General features: G+C 42.3%; 1 protein-coding gene across 2 annotated transcripts in view; it reads left to right on the top strand.

Annotated features, from left to right (window-relative positions):
- The window catches only part of MTCL2 (microtubule crosslinking factor 2), a 112,490-nt gene that overhangs the window by 22,465 nt on the left and 73,800 nt on the right, over positions 1–16,225 (top strand). For both annotated transcript variants that reach the window (XM_072631432.1, XM_072631431.1), the window contains exon 2: positions 15,568–15,792. In XM_072631432.1, coding sequence (XP_072487533.1) covers positions 15,568–15,792 — 225 coding nt within the window. The remainder of the gene's footprint in view (positions 1–15,567; positions 15,793–16,225) is intronic.

Below are 16,225 nucleotides of genomic sequence, written 5' to 3'. Positions count from 1 at the left end.
ACAGTTGACCCTTGGTCCTCAGCTTGTCCAAGCCCTGCTCAGACTATCTTGTTAGAATAATCTCATTACTATTACTGTTCTTGCTTCTACCATTCACATTTGTACAAGACTCTATGCTTCTGAAAGTGATTCCTTAAACATTTAAAAGTTCTATTGACTCTTTTGTTTTTATATCATCTATATTTCTGTATAGCCTTCCCACTCAACCACCAAAGCTCCCCTCCACCCCAGTAATTGAATTCTCCCTTGTAAGAGTAAATACAATTATAGTTAAGCAAAGATGACTGGCACAGTAATCACATCTGATAATGTATGTACCATTCTAGCCCCGTAGAACCCCACCTATCTCCTAAGAAGAAGCTATGTTTCATTATAGTTTTCCAGGACCAACGTTGTTTTTTTTCCCTCAATTTTTTTTTAAAACACTTTATTGACACTTTTTGTTTTTATATCACAAACATTTTCAGATATAACTCATCATGGAGCCAAAGAAAAACAGCTAAGCAAATTTAACTGACACCGTGACCATTTCTAATAGGGCATACAACATTTCACACCCATAGTGCTCTGTCTCTGAAATAAAAGGAGAGGTGCACTTCCTCATCAGTGTGTGAGGCTTAGTTTTCTTCTTTTTATTTACAGTTATTGTAGTCATTGTATATATTGTTTCTTTGACTGCTTACTTCATTTGGTATCAGTTAATACAAGGCTTCCCATGTTTCTCCTAGCTGCTCACATATGTTGTTTTTAATGGTGTGATAATATTCCATTACATTCATGTACAGCTATTCCCCAAACTGATCTACACCTTCTTTTTTGTCTTCTGTTCTCTCTTCAGATCTCTACTACCACAAAAAGTACCAACATGGGTATTTTGGTATTCATAGAACCATTCTTTTTGTTTTTTACCTCCTTGGGGTATATATCGGGGAATAACATCTGAGTCAAAAGGTATTAAACAGGGGGAGGGTAGACCTGCAGCCTTGAGGCCACACGAGGCCCTCTAGTTCCTCAAGTGCAGCCCTTTGACTAAATCCAAATTTCACAGAACAAATGTGAAGTTTGGATTCAGTCAAAAGGCTGCATTTGAGGACTTAGAGGGTCATAGGTTCTCCACTCCTGGAAACAATTTAGTCATGTCTTTCACATAATTCCAAATTATTTTCCAGAATGGTTGGACCAGTTTACGGTCCCACCAGTTTCCTTTAGCTTCTTCAGTGTTGACAATTTCCATCTTTTTACTTTTTCCGTCTTTGTCGATTTGCAGGGTGTGAGATGAAACCTCGGAGTTGTTTTCATTGGCATTTCTCTTATTGATAATTAGCACTATTAGTTACTTTAAAGCATGACATACTTTTTTTATTTTGAAATTATTAGCCCACCAGAGCTCTTGTTCCTTTTTTTTAGTTATTATAATCATTGTTATTTTAAAGGCTTCTTGCCCACCCAACTAATAACTCCCCCAGGACAGAAACCAAATGGCTCTTTCTCTACTCCAAGATCCTATCCCTGGGCAGCTTAGTCAGGAACAAGGGCCAGGTGTGGCCAAGGAAAGCAGATGGGAGAACTGGCATCCTGGGTGTGTGAGCTGAAAAAGCATGCCCTTGTGGCTTGGATAGAGCCGCCTTGACCCAGAAATAGAAAGGATAATAATTTCCATTTACATGATGCCTTTATATTTTCAAATCATTTTATATACATTTTCTTTTTCAAAACAACTCCCATGTGCTATGTTTTTATTATCCCCATTTTAAAGGTGAAGAAACTGAGTCTCAGAGAGGTTAATTGACTTGCCCAAAGCCATAGATGTATTAAGTACTTAACTAGTGCCAGGCACAGTGCTAAGTGCCAGGGATACAAAGAAAAGCAGAAACACAGCCCCTCCCCCAAGGAGCTCACATTCTAATGGAGGAGACTGCACGTGAATAATGAGGTGATCTCAGAGAGAAGGCACTGGCAACAGGAGTGGCTGGGAAAACCCTACTGCAGGAGGGGGCATTTGAATCTTGAAGGAACCCAGGGATAGTAGGAGGCAGAAGAAAGGAAAATGGACATGTCAGCTATGGAGGAAAGCCAGCAGCCAACACAAAGGTTAAGAGTCAGAAACCTATGGCCAGCTCTCAGATTCAGCACCTGAAGACTGTCCATAGAAGCCAACTTTACCATCTTGTCTTAGGACGGTTTTGTGGAGAGGTTCTGTAGAGTATGGAGCAAAAGGCTTTGTACCTACAGATGTCAGTAAATGTTTGTTGAATGAATAAGACAATAAATGAATGAATGATAAGTCCATAAAATGAAAAGGTAGACTGGATGATTTTATGTAAAATATTTTTAACATCCTTTTTTTTTTAAATTTTGAATTCCATATTTTTTCCTTTGCTTCATCTCTCTTCTCACCCCTCATTGAGAAGGCAAGCAATTTGATATAGGTTATCCATGTGAAGTCATGAAAAACATATTTCCATACTAGTCATATTGTGAAAGAAGACACAGACTAACCACCCCCCCCCAAAAAAAGAAAATTTTTAAAAAGTATGCTTTGATTTGCATTGAGACACTGTGAGTTTTTTCTCTAGAAGAAGATAGTACTTGTTTCATTGTGAATCTTTTAGAATTTAGACTGGGATGATTTTTAAGGTCCAGGTCTAAATCTTTAATCTTAAGGATTCCTGCTGACCATTATTCCTTCCTCTATTCCGCCTAAGGAGTGTCAGCGTTGAGTTGCAGGCAGGCGAGGAGCTGAGACATTTGTTATTTGCTGCAGACAAATGAAAAGCCGACATCTCTCCACAGTTGCTAGTGTGAGTGTTGGTTGCCATGGTACCAAAGTGCTTTACCAAGACAAGCAGCTTCCACATCCCCATTAGCATCAAATGGAGATTGAGGCTGGCCCAGCCCTAAGCTTGGATGCTTCTGAAAACTACAGGTATGCCCTGTTTTTAGAAAAACAGATACCGTTAAAATTCCACTTCAGGCAAAACCATCAAAAATAGGGCTCTGTAAAACATATTTCTGATCTGCTTACAATGAATTTCATGGTCCTATATTTTAGGTGCTTCTTCTGGCCCCTAGCAAGGGAAGAGCAATTTTCTTTAACAAAGAACTTGTACTTGAATGCTCTCTGACTTGTAAATGAAGAAAGGAGAACTGAGCTGAGCATAATATGGTTCTTTTGTTTTGCTATCAAGTAGCAATTTTGTTTCCCCATCCTTCCCATCTCTGTCATCCCTAACCACCCAACAAAATTATAGGCCGCAAAAATCCTAGCTCTTAGAGGAAAAATTAGTCATAAAATCTCAGAATTGGAAGGGACCTCAGATCATGTACAAAGTCCACACTTGAAAAGAATCCCCTGTGAATATCCCTGACAAGTCTACCCTCCTACCTCCCTCCCACTAGTTTTTGCTTGAAGACCTACCAGTGAAAGGAAACCCACTAACTCCTGAGCTAGCCTGCCCACTTTTGAGTAGCACTAATTTTTTGGAAGTTTTTCCTTATATTAAATTTAAATTTTCCTCTTTGCAGTTTCTAACCATTACTAAGGGTGTGTATACCTAACACTTCCCATACTGGGATCAGTACTTTGCCTTTGCAGAATGATTTCCGAGAGGCTGGGAATTCAATCCAGCTTTTTCTCCAGTCCTTTTAGACTAGGAATTTGATTTCTAGTCATTATCATCATCCACATTTCTATAGGATTTGAAGGTTTACAAAGCTGTTTCCTTCCCTTATGAGGTAAGTAGTCTAAGTATTGTTCCTGTTTTATAGATGAAGATACTGAAGGTCAGAGAGGAGAGACAACTTTCCTAGGGTCCCATAGCTAGTAAGTACAAGAGCCCAGTGAGATAATGTACTTTACAAACCTTCAAAGACTATATAAGTCTTAGATATGATGGTGAAGAATGATTGTTGTCATTCTTGAAGAGGACCAAGATGGCATCACTATGCTAGAGTCAAGTTTTAGTGTGTCTGACTGTGGCTGATCAGACCGGTATGAGCTCGGAACATTCTACCACAGGTTGGGCACAATTAGTCCACGTGAACATTGGGGCGGATTCTCTAAATTTTTCACATCTCGAGTTTCTTTTGAGTTATTTCAATTCTATTTTGCTTATAAAGCACAGCACCTTTTCTAATGAGGGCACACCATGCTGGGCGGTCCTGTACCAATGTCTCCCAAGTCACACAATCAGTTCCAAAGTTCTTAAGATCCTGAGAGTGTCTTGGTATTCCTTCTTTGACTACCTTCATGGGCTATATAAATTTGAGGTACAATGATGAAGATGATGATGAACTAAATTGATTCCGTTAGGTACAGCAAGTAATCAGAAGAATTCAAACTGGCATGGAGGAGGTAGCTTTGGGGTCAGGATTTAAAAGATGGATAGAAATTCAGCAGAGAGAATGCCATTCCAAGCAATCTGGTATAAAGGCAAGTATTTATTAAGCACCTGGGTGCTGTGTTAGGCACTGGGGATACAAGTCCAAGAAGTGAAACAATGCCCTCTCACAAGCGCAAAGAATCGTAATAATTATCATCTGCTTTAAGGTTTTTGTGACACTTTTAGATGTGCTAACTCATTAGATTCTCACAATAACCCTGTAAGGTAGGTGCTATTATTATTCCCCTTTTACAGATGAGGAAACAGAGGTGCAGAGAAGTTAGATGACTTCCCCAGGGTCACTCACACACCTAACAAGGATCTGAGGTTGGATTCAACTTGGGTTTTCCAGACTCCAGGTCCAGAGCTCCATTTACTGCAGCACTTCAGTGCCCCTACATCCAATTTGGCTTGAGAATGTCTGGCCAGGTGACAGAGGGCATTAAAAGCTCTCCATAGGAGCATTGAGAGATTGTCTTCTCTGTGGTAACCTCTCTTTTATCAGGCAGGGCAGGGACCTACTTTGACCTCTGCTGGGAGAGAGGGTTGACCATTTAGTATGTACTGCTCTGTTGCTTACTTTTCTTTCTTTCTATGACTTGTGTCTTTGAGACATTTTCCAGGATACCCGTGACCAAGGTGGTGCTGTTCTCTGCCTTGAGCACGCTTGCATGGAGATCCTAGAATCATCCTGTTACAGATGACTTTGCCCCTGGGGTGGGAATTCAGAGAACTGGCAGATCACAGATAGCTGTTTGGTCATCGCCCAAGAATTGGGGCTATCCTTGGGAGGGGTGGGTGTAGCCCAGGGACCTATGGGCTTCCGTTGCCCATCAGTTTTCTCTTGGTAATAGTGGAAGGAGCACTGGCTTTGGAGTCAGAGGACCTGGGTTTGAAATTCTGCCTCTGATATTTCATACAGGAAGAAGAAAACATTACATTATCTAGGACTGGGAAGAAAGGGACTTGCCTAGGCAAGCATGAGCTTGTATGTGTGTATGTATGTATGTATATAAGCCAAAGAACCATAAGATTTAGAGCTAGAAGGGACCTTTAAGGTCATCTTTGTTGAAATGACCTTGTTTTACAGGGGAAGAAACTGAGGTTCAACCAGGGTAGCCAATATCTCTCTGGAATCAGTGAGAGAAGCCAGATTCCACCCCATCTCTTCTTCTAAATTCAAGGCTTTTTCCATTATACTGCATGACTCTAGCTGGCCAGGGCCCCTTTCCCAACTACACCTCTCCCATTCTCCTCCCCCACTCCTTCCTGAGTCACTGCCTATCAGGTAGCTCCCTGAAGGGCTGGGGAGGGGGGGCAGACATAGGGTACAGCAGCCCCTAGGGACAACTTTGCTTTCTGCCTAGATCCCTGTAGAGAGGCTGGATCATCCTGGGACGTGCCTGCAGACCCAGTTACAGGGTCAGAAATGGGAAATGCTGTTGCTTCAGTCTGAGTTGCCAATTTGTTTTTGCTTCTTTTTTAGATACGTAGAGCACATACCAGAGACATGCTCTGACCTGCTGCAGACCTTCGTGGGGTCTACTTCAGGACTGAGTAGTCACTGTTTATGGGGTGGCACTGTGCCATGATGGAAGGAACCCTGGCCTGGGAGCTAAACCATGTGGATTCTAGTCCCTGCTCTACTATTCACTTACTGTGTGATCTTGGGCCGTTCCCTTCCCTTTTCTGAGCCTTAGCTTCCTGATTTGGAACAACAACCCATAACTCTATGGCACTTTGCTGTTTACAGCTTGCCTGTCTTGCAACAGCTCTGTGAGATTGGTAGATTAAGTGTTATTTTGAGGAAACTAGAGATTGGAGGGGTTAAGAGATTTTCCCAGGTTCACACCACTAATAATATGCCAGAGTTAGGCATGGAACCCATCTTAAGAGGACCTCACTGACTATCTGGTCTCTAATAGCCCTTCTAACTCTCATGTTTTCTGAGGTCTGTGAATAGGTTCTACTTTGCCTTCTCTACAGGATTCTGTGTTAGGTGGCCATGGCTGAGGGGAATACAAAAAAAGTTTAAAACACAGTCCCTGTCCTCTGGGAGCTTGCCATGTAGTACTTGGGGAGATAAGATTTGGACAGCAAATGAATAAGAGAGCTTATAATGTATTAAAATTCACAATAAAAAGGGGAGAGGCAGTTGAGTTTTGTAGAGTAGGGATCTGGAGTTGGAATCAGGGAGACTTGGTTTTATATCTTGGCTCTGATACCTTTTAGCTTAGTGACCCTGAGAACAAGGTGCTTTCATTCACTCAGTTTCTTCCTCTGTAAAATGGAGCTCATAATATAATACTTGTACTACCTATCTCTATGGATCATTGTGGGGAATGTACTTGATAAACCTCAAAGCCCTCGAGAAACATGATTTTTATTATTATTATTTATTACAAGATAGGACAGTATACACAAGAATGTAAATGGAGCAAGAAGGAGAAAGGCTGAAGTAGTTGGGGAATGTTTCCTTGGGGAGGTGGATTGACCTTGAAAATGTGTGTAGGAGGAGAAGAGAGAGGGATGGAGGGTTTGGTATGCTTGAGGAGGGCCCCTTGACTCACAGTAGTCTCTTGTTTTCAGGTAAGCCATTGACTTCTGAGCCCCCCAGAGTCACACTAGTGAACTATTGATTCTTAGTTGTGAAAGTGCCCACACACCTCCATGGATGGAAGCCACACTTCCCTTTCCTCTTGCTAGGAAACAAACAGCTTTTGTGTACTTGGCAGCTAGGAGCAAGTCCCGATTTGGGGGCTGTTTGCAGGCTTCCGCTCTCAGATCCTGAGAGTTATTTTAGTCTGGAGATTGCCCTAGGGCTCTGGGGCAGTGTTTACCTCCATGGTAAGGTAATAGAAAGCCTGAGAGTGAGGCTGGGAAGAGCCTGCCTCAGTTTAGCTCATTTGCTAAAGACAAAAAATGTTCAAAAATTGTTTCTGAGAAGACCCAGCTGTGTCTTCTGCTGGTCAATTTTTTGGGAGTCTATTGGGTTTTCCCAAACACGTTTAGGGGAGTTAGAGGCTTCTACTCTGGTCTTGTCACATGAGGAGAGTAAGTAAATTTTTGGCAGGTTATTAATACTATTACTAAAAAAACCCAAAACAACCAGCCACCTTTCTATTGTACTTTAAGGCTTATAAATTTTTACTTTTCTCACAGCCATACAGTGAGCTTGGTAGACAGCATGAAGAGTGCAAATATGGTATACTGGAAAGAACAGGGACCTCCAAGTCAAGGCTCCAAAGGGAGCTGTAGGTGCTAGATAAAAACTGAATGAATGAATGAAAGTTTAATGAGCATGCTTATATTGATAACTTGCTATATGCTTCTCCCTGTGCTGCCTGGGGAAGATAAGAAGCCACTAACTTTCGCCATATGTAAAATGAAGAGATTGAGCTATATGTTCCCCAAAATCCCTTCCAGTGCAAACATTTTTATGTCTTAATTGACATTCATGTAGTGTTCTAAAGTTTCCAAAGCACTGCACATGCATCTCAAGATACAGTCCCTTCCTTTGAGATTATTATAACCTTGTTGGCGATCCAAGACATACATGAAATAATTCAAGAACATGTGTGTTCAGGAATTATATGGTGTGGCCCAGACTAAAATCCTGAGGTTTGATAATAATATCTCAAGTAACTTATATCACTTTAAGGTTTGTAAAGCTCCTGGCAACCTTGTGGAGCAAGGATTATTATCTCCATTTTACAGATAAGGAAGACTGAGGTTAAGTGATTTTCTAATGATCACAGAGCTAAGTTTCTGAAGCAGTATTTGAATGCAATTCTCCTGATTCTAAGTCTTGTCCATAATCCAGGGCTATATCATGCCAGCAAGGAAGATCATAGAGTCAGAACTGGAAGGGACCTAGGAGGACATGCAGTATTGTCCAGTCAATTAATTGGTAAACATTTATTAAGTATCTACTATGTGCTGTATTAAGTGCTGAGAATACAAACAATCCAACTTCACCTTTTTAAGTGAGGCAATTGAGACCCAGAGAATGAATGAGTGAATGAAAAAAAAACACTCAAAAAGTACTTAATATGTTTCAGGCACTATGCTGAGAAGCACTGGGGAGAAAGCAAGATAGCCCTATCCTCAAGGAACTTATACATCCTAATAGAGGAAGCCAATCCAGATAATGGAGTGGTAGCCAGGGAGGGATGTCTTAGTCAGGGAAGTAGAAGCAATGGTGAATGGAGGCATATTGGCATGTTCTTTTACAGAATGGCAATGTTGATTTGATTACTGTTCTAGAGCAAGAGGTAGAAGGAGGGGGTGGGGCAGCACTACTTGAATGTGGCTTATCAGAGTAGGGCCACAAAAGGTAAAGCAGAAGAAAGAAGTTAAGTGATTTGCCCAAGGTCAAAGGTAGTAGAAGAATATATTAAAATAGCAGGTGGGGGAGGGCTTTTTGGGGGAGATAAAAACTAAGGTGGATTTTGAAGTATGGGTAGGATTGAGATATAGAGAGAGAAGCAATGTGAGTACTCCAGGTGGAGTATCACAGAAGAGGAAACTTACAGGTGGAGTATCACAGAAGAGGAAACTTAGTATGTCTGGATGTGAATGGGAAGGTCCCCTAACCTTTCCTTGACAACTCTTTGGCTGGTGCCCAGGCTGGGCTGCTCAAGGGAGCTCAGTGAATCAAGTCCCATGTTCACACCCTCCTGCTCTGTTGGGAAAACAGACTAATACTGCTCTGAGTCATATCAAGATCTCAGGCATGTCTGTCCCTACTGTTGTTGCCATGGAAACTGCCTGCTGGCTCCATTGGCCCCTGATTGGTCAAGTGCATACTGGGAAAATCAGGGAGGGGAAGGCACTCACTTGAGGGAAATAATCCCTGAATCTCAGAGTTCGATGGAATCTCAAAGGATATCTATTCTAATTCAATAGCTGGCCCCTCAGGTCAAACAGGTGTTGAACATGGTCACGAATCCATTTCCTTTACTGGGCTACTCCATTCATTGGCTTTGTTGCTATACCTTCATGCCAGGAGCTTCCCCTCTCCCTGGAATGTTAGCTGCCCCATGGGATGGGGGTGAGTTGTGTCCCTCAGCCTGGGTGGAGTGTGTGGGTAGGATCTCATCTTGGAATGGCAGCAAGAGACTTGCTAGAGGGACAGTTCCTTCCATCCCATCTATACAGGATTCCTGGAATTTTAAGTAGTGGAACTCTGTCTTCCATAGTGGAATGGAGGAATTGCCAAAGTGCCGTAGAAAACGTTTGCAGTGAGGAATCAAGGGAGAGGAACAGATCTGGGATAGTGATGGAAGAAACAGAAGGCTCTCGGGACACACTCTAGCCAAACTGGTCTGTTCCCTAAACTGGAAAGGGCCTATGTATAATCCTTCATCTGTGCTTCTGCTCATGCTGCTTCCCATCCTTAGAATAACTTGTAGGCTCACATATCTACAGCTAAAAAAGACTTTAGTTGTCATCTAGTTTAACCCTCTCACTTTGTAGATGAGCAGTTGAGGCCCCAGGAAGTTAAATGACTTGCCCAAGGTCACACAGAAGTAATAAGTGACAGAGACAGGGTTCAAGTCCATCTGCTCCTATTTCAAAGTCAATGCTCTTTCCATTGTAGTATTTTCACTGGCTCCTCCTTCCCTTTCTTCACTTGTTGAATTCATAACCATCTTTTACATTCTAACTGAAATGCTCCCTCCTGCAGGAAGCCTTTCCTGATTTCTCCCTTCTCTATCCCCCTTCAAATTGTCCTTTGTCTTCCTTTTAATGCACTCACCATGTAATACTGTGTATTATAATTATCCCTGTGGGGTTTTTTCTTAATCCCCTTTAGACTGTGTGTTCTGTGAAGACATGGACTGTGATTTTAAAAACACTATATCTTCCCTAGTACCTAACACACAGTAGGCACATAGTAAATGATCATCTAATTGACCTGAATCGCCATCTTTGAGGGTCTGAATATAGAACATAAGCTCCTTGTTGACAGGTACTATTTTTGATTTTGTCAGGATTGCTGTCCAGCACAGTGCCTCACACATAGTAGGTGTTTCACAATGTTTGTTGAAATTGAATGGAAGGTGTTTCATGTGGAAGTAGCAGCATCTGATTTATTCTGCCTGGTGCCAGACCACAGAACTAAACCTCATTGTGGAGACTCTACAGAGAAGCAGCTTTCAGCTCCTTGTAAGGAGAAACATCCCAGCAGTAACAGCTGTTCCAGGGTGACATGGGCTGCTTTAGGGGAGGAGGGAATTCCCTCCTGTGGCTATAAGTATTCAAGCTGAGGCTGGATGGCCAGGCATTAAACATATATTAAGTGCCTGCTATGTGCCAGGCACTGTGCTAAGCATTTAGGGACACAAAAAGAGTCCAAAGTCAATCTTGGTCCTCCAGGAGCTCAGGATTTAATGACCAGTTTTTAGAGAGATCATCTTAACAGGTGATTCCTGTTAGATGCCAATTGGACCAGATGCCCTCTGAGGTGTCTGGCAGGCTGTGAATAGTACTTACCTTCCTGTCAACAGCTGAGGCCCATCCCCCAAGGCAGGGCAGACCCTCCTGCCCCTCTCCATCAGGTAGCATCTCCCGTGTAGCCTGGGCCCCCTCTTTGTACTTTTGGGGAAAGGAAGCAGAGAAAAGACTAGGATTTATATGATGATCTAGATTGTAAGGAGAGAAAGAAAGACTCGTTTGCAGGGGAAGACAGAAGGGACTCTGAAGTAGTTCATACTTTTTATAGTTATATGTCTTCTAGGAAGGATTAAGCAGAATTAAATCAAACCCCTATAGAAAAGGCAAGAACTCTTGGATCCTCCTCATTTTTTCTCGGGCTACTCCTCTCATTTCCTACCTGGGATCCCATCTTGGAAGCACAGATGAGATATGGAAGGCTCCACTTTACTTCTCAGTGATGTTGACCTGCCTAGGCCTCTCCCACCCTGTTTTATCAGATTCTGCTTTTTAGAATCCCACAGGTATCATTAGCTCTGAAAAGAATCATTTTGTTGTTCAAGTGTGTCCAACTCTTCATGACCCCATGTGGGGTCTTCTTGGCTGAGATACTAGAGTGGTTTGCCATTTCTTTGTCTAGCTCATAGATGAAGAAACTGAGGCAAACAGGGTTAAATGACTTGTCCAGGGTCACGTAGCTAGTAAGTGCCTGAGGTCATATTTGAACTCAAGTCTTCCTGACTTGAGGCTAGCTGCTCTATCCACAGTGCCACCTAGGATCAGTACCATAGATTATAAAGAACTGGATGGAGGGACCCTTCGAAATCATTTAACTCAAACACCTCATTTTATATAGTAAGCCCCTGAGGTTAGGTGAGATGCTTAGCCTTACAGAGAGAGCAAATGTTCTTCTTTAAAGTCCGCTGTGGGGCTGTACCCCGTAACCCTGCCATCTTCTTCATGTTGTCCTTCCTGGTTCTTCTGATCAGTAATTACCTTCCTTCTTGGGCTTCACATAGCACTGTGTTTTGCAATTTAATATACATTATAAAAACAGAGTTTACATTTCAGTGGGACTTGAGGACTGACAAAGCATTTCCCTCACAACTTGTGAGGGAATTAGGTTGTGAAAGTATCATGATTGCCCATTAAAAAAGATGAGAGCACTGAAACTCAGAAACTTATGTGATTTCCCAAATTTCCCAAAACTGAAACCAATATGTATTTATTCAGCACTTAGCTATGTGCCAAGTGCTGAGGATACAGAGACAAAGATGAGACATCATCCTGCCCTCAAGATGCTTGTATTCTTCTGAAAAAGAAGATGATATGTACATTTATAAATGTATAGAAAATCAATATAGGGTCATTTTTTACAGGGGGAGGTATGAGCTCTAAAGACTTGATTAAGACTTCATGTAGAAGATGGTGCTTGGGCAAATAGGGTTATGTGACTTGCCCAGGGTCACGCAGCTAATATGTGTCTGAAGCTGGATTTGAACTCAGGAAGATGAGACTTCTTGACTCCAGGCCTGGCACTCTATCCACTGCAACATCTAGCTACTCCTTAGTAAATTCCTGACTGATTAATTTGGTGAAGTTCCTCACTTTCCTCAAGGCCCAACTCAGATGCTACCTTCTCTAGGAAGCCTTGCCTGATTTTTTCCTACCTTCTCTATTCACCAAGTTAAAAGTGTTATTTTCCTCAGATGTTTCATAAACACTTTGTCTTGCATTATTCATTTTGCTTACCTCATTCTCCTTTGTATGAAAATTATATATTTTGTTTCATCTTCACTGTTTGATGATAAGTTCCTTGAGGCAAGGACCTGTGTCTTATCTATGTACCCCTAGTACTTGTCTTTTTTTTTTTTTAACCTAGTAGGTACTTCAAGGTTCATGAAATAGAAGTGTAGATCCAAAGAACAGGCCTTATAGGAATTCCCTAGAATCTAGAATTCCTTTCTTCACAGTATCCATCACTGCTTCCTTCTAGCACTGGCCACAGTTCAGCAAAGGGAATCCAGGTGATACCCTTAGGACATTGTAATTATACACCAAAAGGTTGTCACTTTACAGCTGAGAAACAAACTCAGATGAGCATTAACTGCCACTGATCAGATCAGCCTTTAGCTGGCTGGTCTTCCCCTCCCTGAGAGCCCCTACTGAATGCAAAGAACTCTTTATGGGACTCCCCAGCTCCCCTCTCCTCCTTAGTGTGAGCTTCTCTGTCTGTCTGCTCCATCACCCGGAGACTGGGGGGAGCCCATCCAGCACAGACCCTGGGATTGTCTGCCAGAGACATAGCCTGTGACAGCCACAAGCCCCATATTGTTGATTCAGTCCCCTCACGTGGTGAGCTGTGCCAGGCTCTGCTGACCTAGTTTTTGACTGCAGCTGGCTAGCTTCTCCCTGTAGAGCCAAGAGCCCATCCATTGCTGGGGCCCCAGGGAGTGAAGTTCAGGAGAATGGCTAGGTCAGAACCAATAAGAAATTTAATAAGCAAGAACCAGAAGTGACTTAATATGGAAGTCCTCTACTTTAGATGAGAAAAAAAGTCAGTCATATAAATACAGAATGGGAGAGACTGAGTTTGGAAACAGTCGTGAAAAAAGATGTGGGGATTTGGGTTGATTACAGTGTTCTCAACAATGTGATGTGACTGCTAAAAAAAATAAAGCTAACTCAATCTATATAAACATCCAAGCCTCCCCCATTCTTCTAAAAGAAAATCATTACTTGACCCTGCTACCTCTTCATCATCCTACACCCCTCCTCACAGCCAAATTCCTAGAAAGAATCATCTACACCCATTTCCTCACCTCCCACTCACTTTTCAGGCCCTTTGTAGTCTGGCTTCCATCTCTCCTGCTCAACTGAAACAGCTCTCTCTGAGGCTACTATTGATTTTCTCATTGCCAGTCCATAAAAGCCAATGACCTTTTCTCATTCCTCCTTCTTGACCTGCCTGTAGCTTTTGATGATCTTGGCTACTCTACACACACACACACACACACACACACACACACACACACACACACACACTCTCTCTCTCTCTCTCTCTCTCTCTCTCTCTCTCTCTCTCTCTCTCACTCACTCACTCATACTTCTTGGATATTTTCTCTTCTCCAGACCCCAGCTCTCTTCTTTCCTGTTAAGGAATGGAGACAGTCCTCATAGACGTCTTGAAAGTGGAAGGGACTTTGGAGGATGTCAAGGATGTCGAGATTAGCCTCACTTCCAGTGCAGGTGGTCATTCAGTTTTTGCTAGAATAGGCCCCTCCAAGGATGCTGAGACTCACTTTTTGAGAGGAAGCCCATTCCTTTTCCTGATAGCTGTAACTGTTAGAAATCACTATTTATTACTATTATTTTTCAGCTGAAGTCTAATTCCTTATAACTTTCAGTATTGCTTTTAGTTCTGCTTTTGTAGGTGAAGCCAAACAAGTCTGATTCTGACCCCTCTTCTCCAAGATACGTAATGTCCAGTGTCTAGTCACCTTCTCTCCCACCCCCCAACATCTATCATACCCCACACCTGGTAACTGTTTTGACCCATTCTTTCCAACAAGGTTGCCCTAAGCAAGTAACTGTGTATCTCCTTCCTGGGATACTATGTATTATTTCTTTTTCCTCACTTCTCCTACTTGAAATGATATAAACTATCTCATTTCCTCTTCTCATTTCCAGCTTCGGTTCCTCACTCCTCATACTGGTTTGTGTTGCTAGTGTTCAGACCAGAATGTCACAAAAAGAATTTTAGAGTCAGGGAGGGAGCAAGAGATAAGCTTGGACAGCAGGGAGTGATGGAGGACAGTTGGCTTCTGTCCATAAATTGAGCTGCTGTTCTTGGGAATGAGCTGTGAGTGGCATTGATAGAGCTATGACATTCACTTAGACCAGGGGTGTCTAATCTGGGGTCTGTGAACTTTTTTTTTTTTTTTGGTAAATCTCTTCTAACTATATTGCTACAGAATTGGTTTCCTTTGTAATCCTATCTATTTTTATTTTATGCATTTAAGAATGTGATTCTGAGCTCCAGTCTTGGCTTCCCCAGATGGCCCAAGGGAATCCATGACAGAAAACAAGTTAAGAATACCTGACTGAGATGAAATTGTGGATCTGTGCAGTCTTGAAGAGGGATCATGGGGCATTATAAAGACCCCTGAACTTGAACTCAAAAGATTCAGGTTCAGTTCTTGACTGCCCTTACTTGTATGACTTTGGGCAGGTCATTTCCCCTCTATGCCTCAGCTTCCTTCTCCATGAAATAAGGGTTCTTCAATGTGATGCTAGCTTTGATAAATTATCTTGATATACTTTCTTCTTATGAAAAACTTATGATTTCTAGAGTCCCTTGAGTTTACAGTGCACTTATGAGGTAGATTGTACAAATATCGTTACCTCCCTTTTACAGATAAAGAAATGGGCTCAGAGAGATTGATTAAGTAGCCCAAGGCCACACAGCTTGATGCCCAAGTCCAGAGCTATTTAGACCACAACATGCTTCCTTTGTTTTGTGTTTCTGAACTTCTTTCCCAATTAGATTGAAAGTTTCTTTGTGTCCTGGTCCCTTGCTTTTCCATTCCACCTTTTGCACCAGCATACCACCAAGGCTCAGTAACTCTGACTATGGAGAAGACCCAGCTGTGTGGGCATAGGGAGACAGAAGGAAAGCCAGTTAGGAAACGGTGACCAGGACACAGGGAACACTGCAAGACTGAGGCTTTTACCTTCTTCTCTCTAGGATGAGATTGAGGAGCTTCGGGCTGAGATGCTGGAGATGCGGGATGTCTACATGGAGGAGGATGTGTACCAGCTCCAGGAGCTCCGACAGCAACTGGACCAAGCCAGCAAGACCTGCCGCATCCTGCAGTACCGTCTACGCAAGGCAGAACGGCGCAGCCTCCGTGTGGCCCAGACAGGCCAGGTAGATGGGGAGCTCATTCATAGCCTGGAGCAGGATGTCAAGGTGAGTCATCTGGAAGAGAGTTCCTACCCATTTACTTCATTCATTTATTCATTCACTCATCAAACATCTATTAATGTTAACCTCCTAATGTAAGGAACCAAGGGATAGAAAATTTAGATAAGCTACAGTCAGGAACATTCTAGTGGGCCAAGACAAATGTATATAACAGTAATACATGACATATTTAGTAAATACATTTGAGAGGTACAGAGTACCGTATTAGGTATTAGAGGGAAGTTCAGTCTTGGAGGGTCAGGGATGGGAAAGGGTCATAAGTGCATAGTTTTAGAACTGGAAGGAACTTTAGAGGCTGCCTAGCCCATTTTATAGATGGGGAAACTGTTACCCAAAGAGGTTAAGTTATTTGCCCAAAGTAATACAGGTAGTAAATGTACCTGCCAAAAGTGAGTTCTGAGCCCAGATTTTCTGGATC

This window comes from Notamacropus eugenii, chromosome 1 (assembly GCF_028372415.1).
Source record: "Notamacropus eugenii isolate mMacEug1 chromosome 1, mMacEug1.pri_v2, whole genome shotgun sequence".
Classification (NCBI taxonomy): Eukaryota; Metazoa; Chordata; class Mammalia; order Diprotodontia; family Macropodidae; genus Notamacropus; species Notamacropus eugenii.
This window is presented reverse-complemented; position numbering and strand designations above follow the sequence as displayed.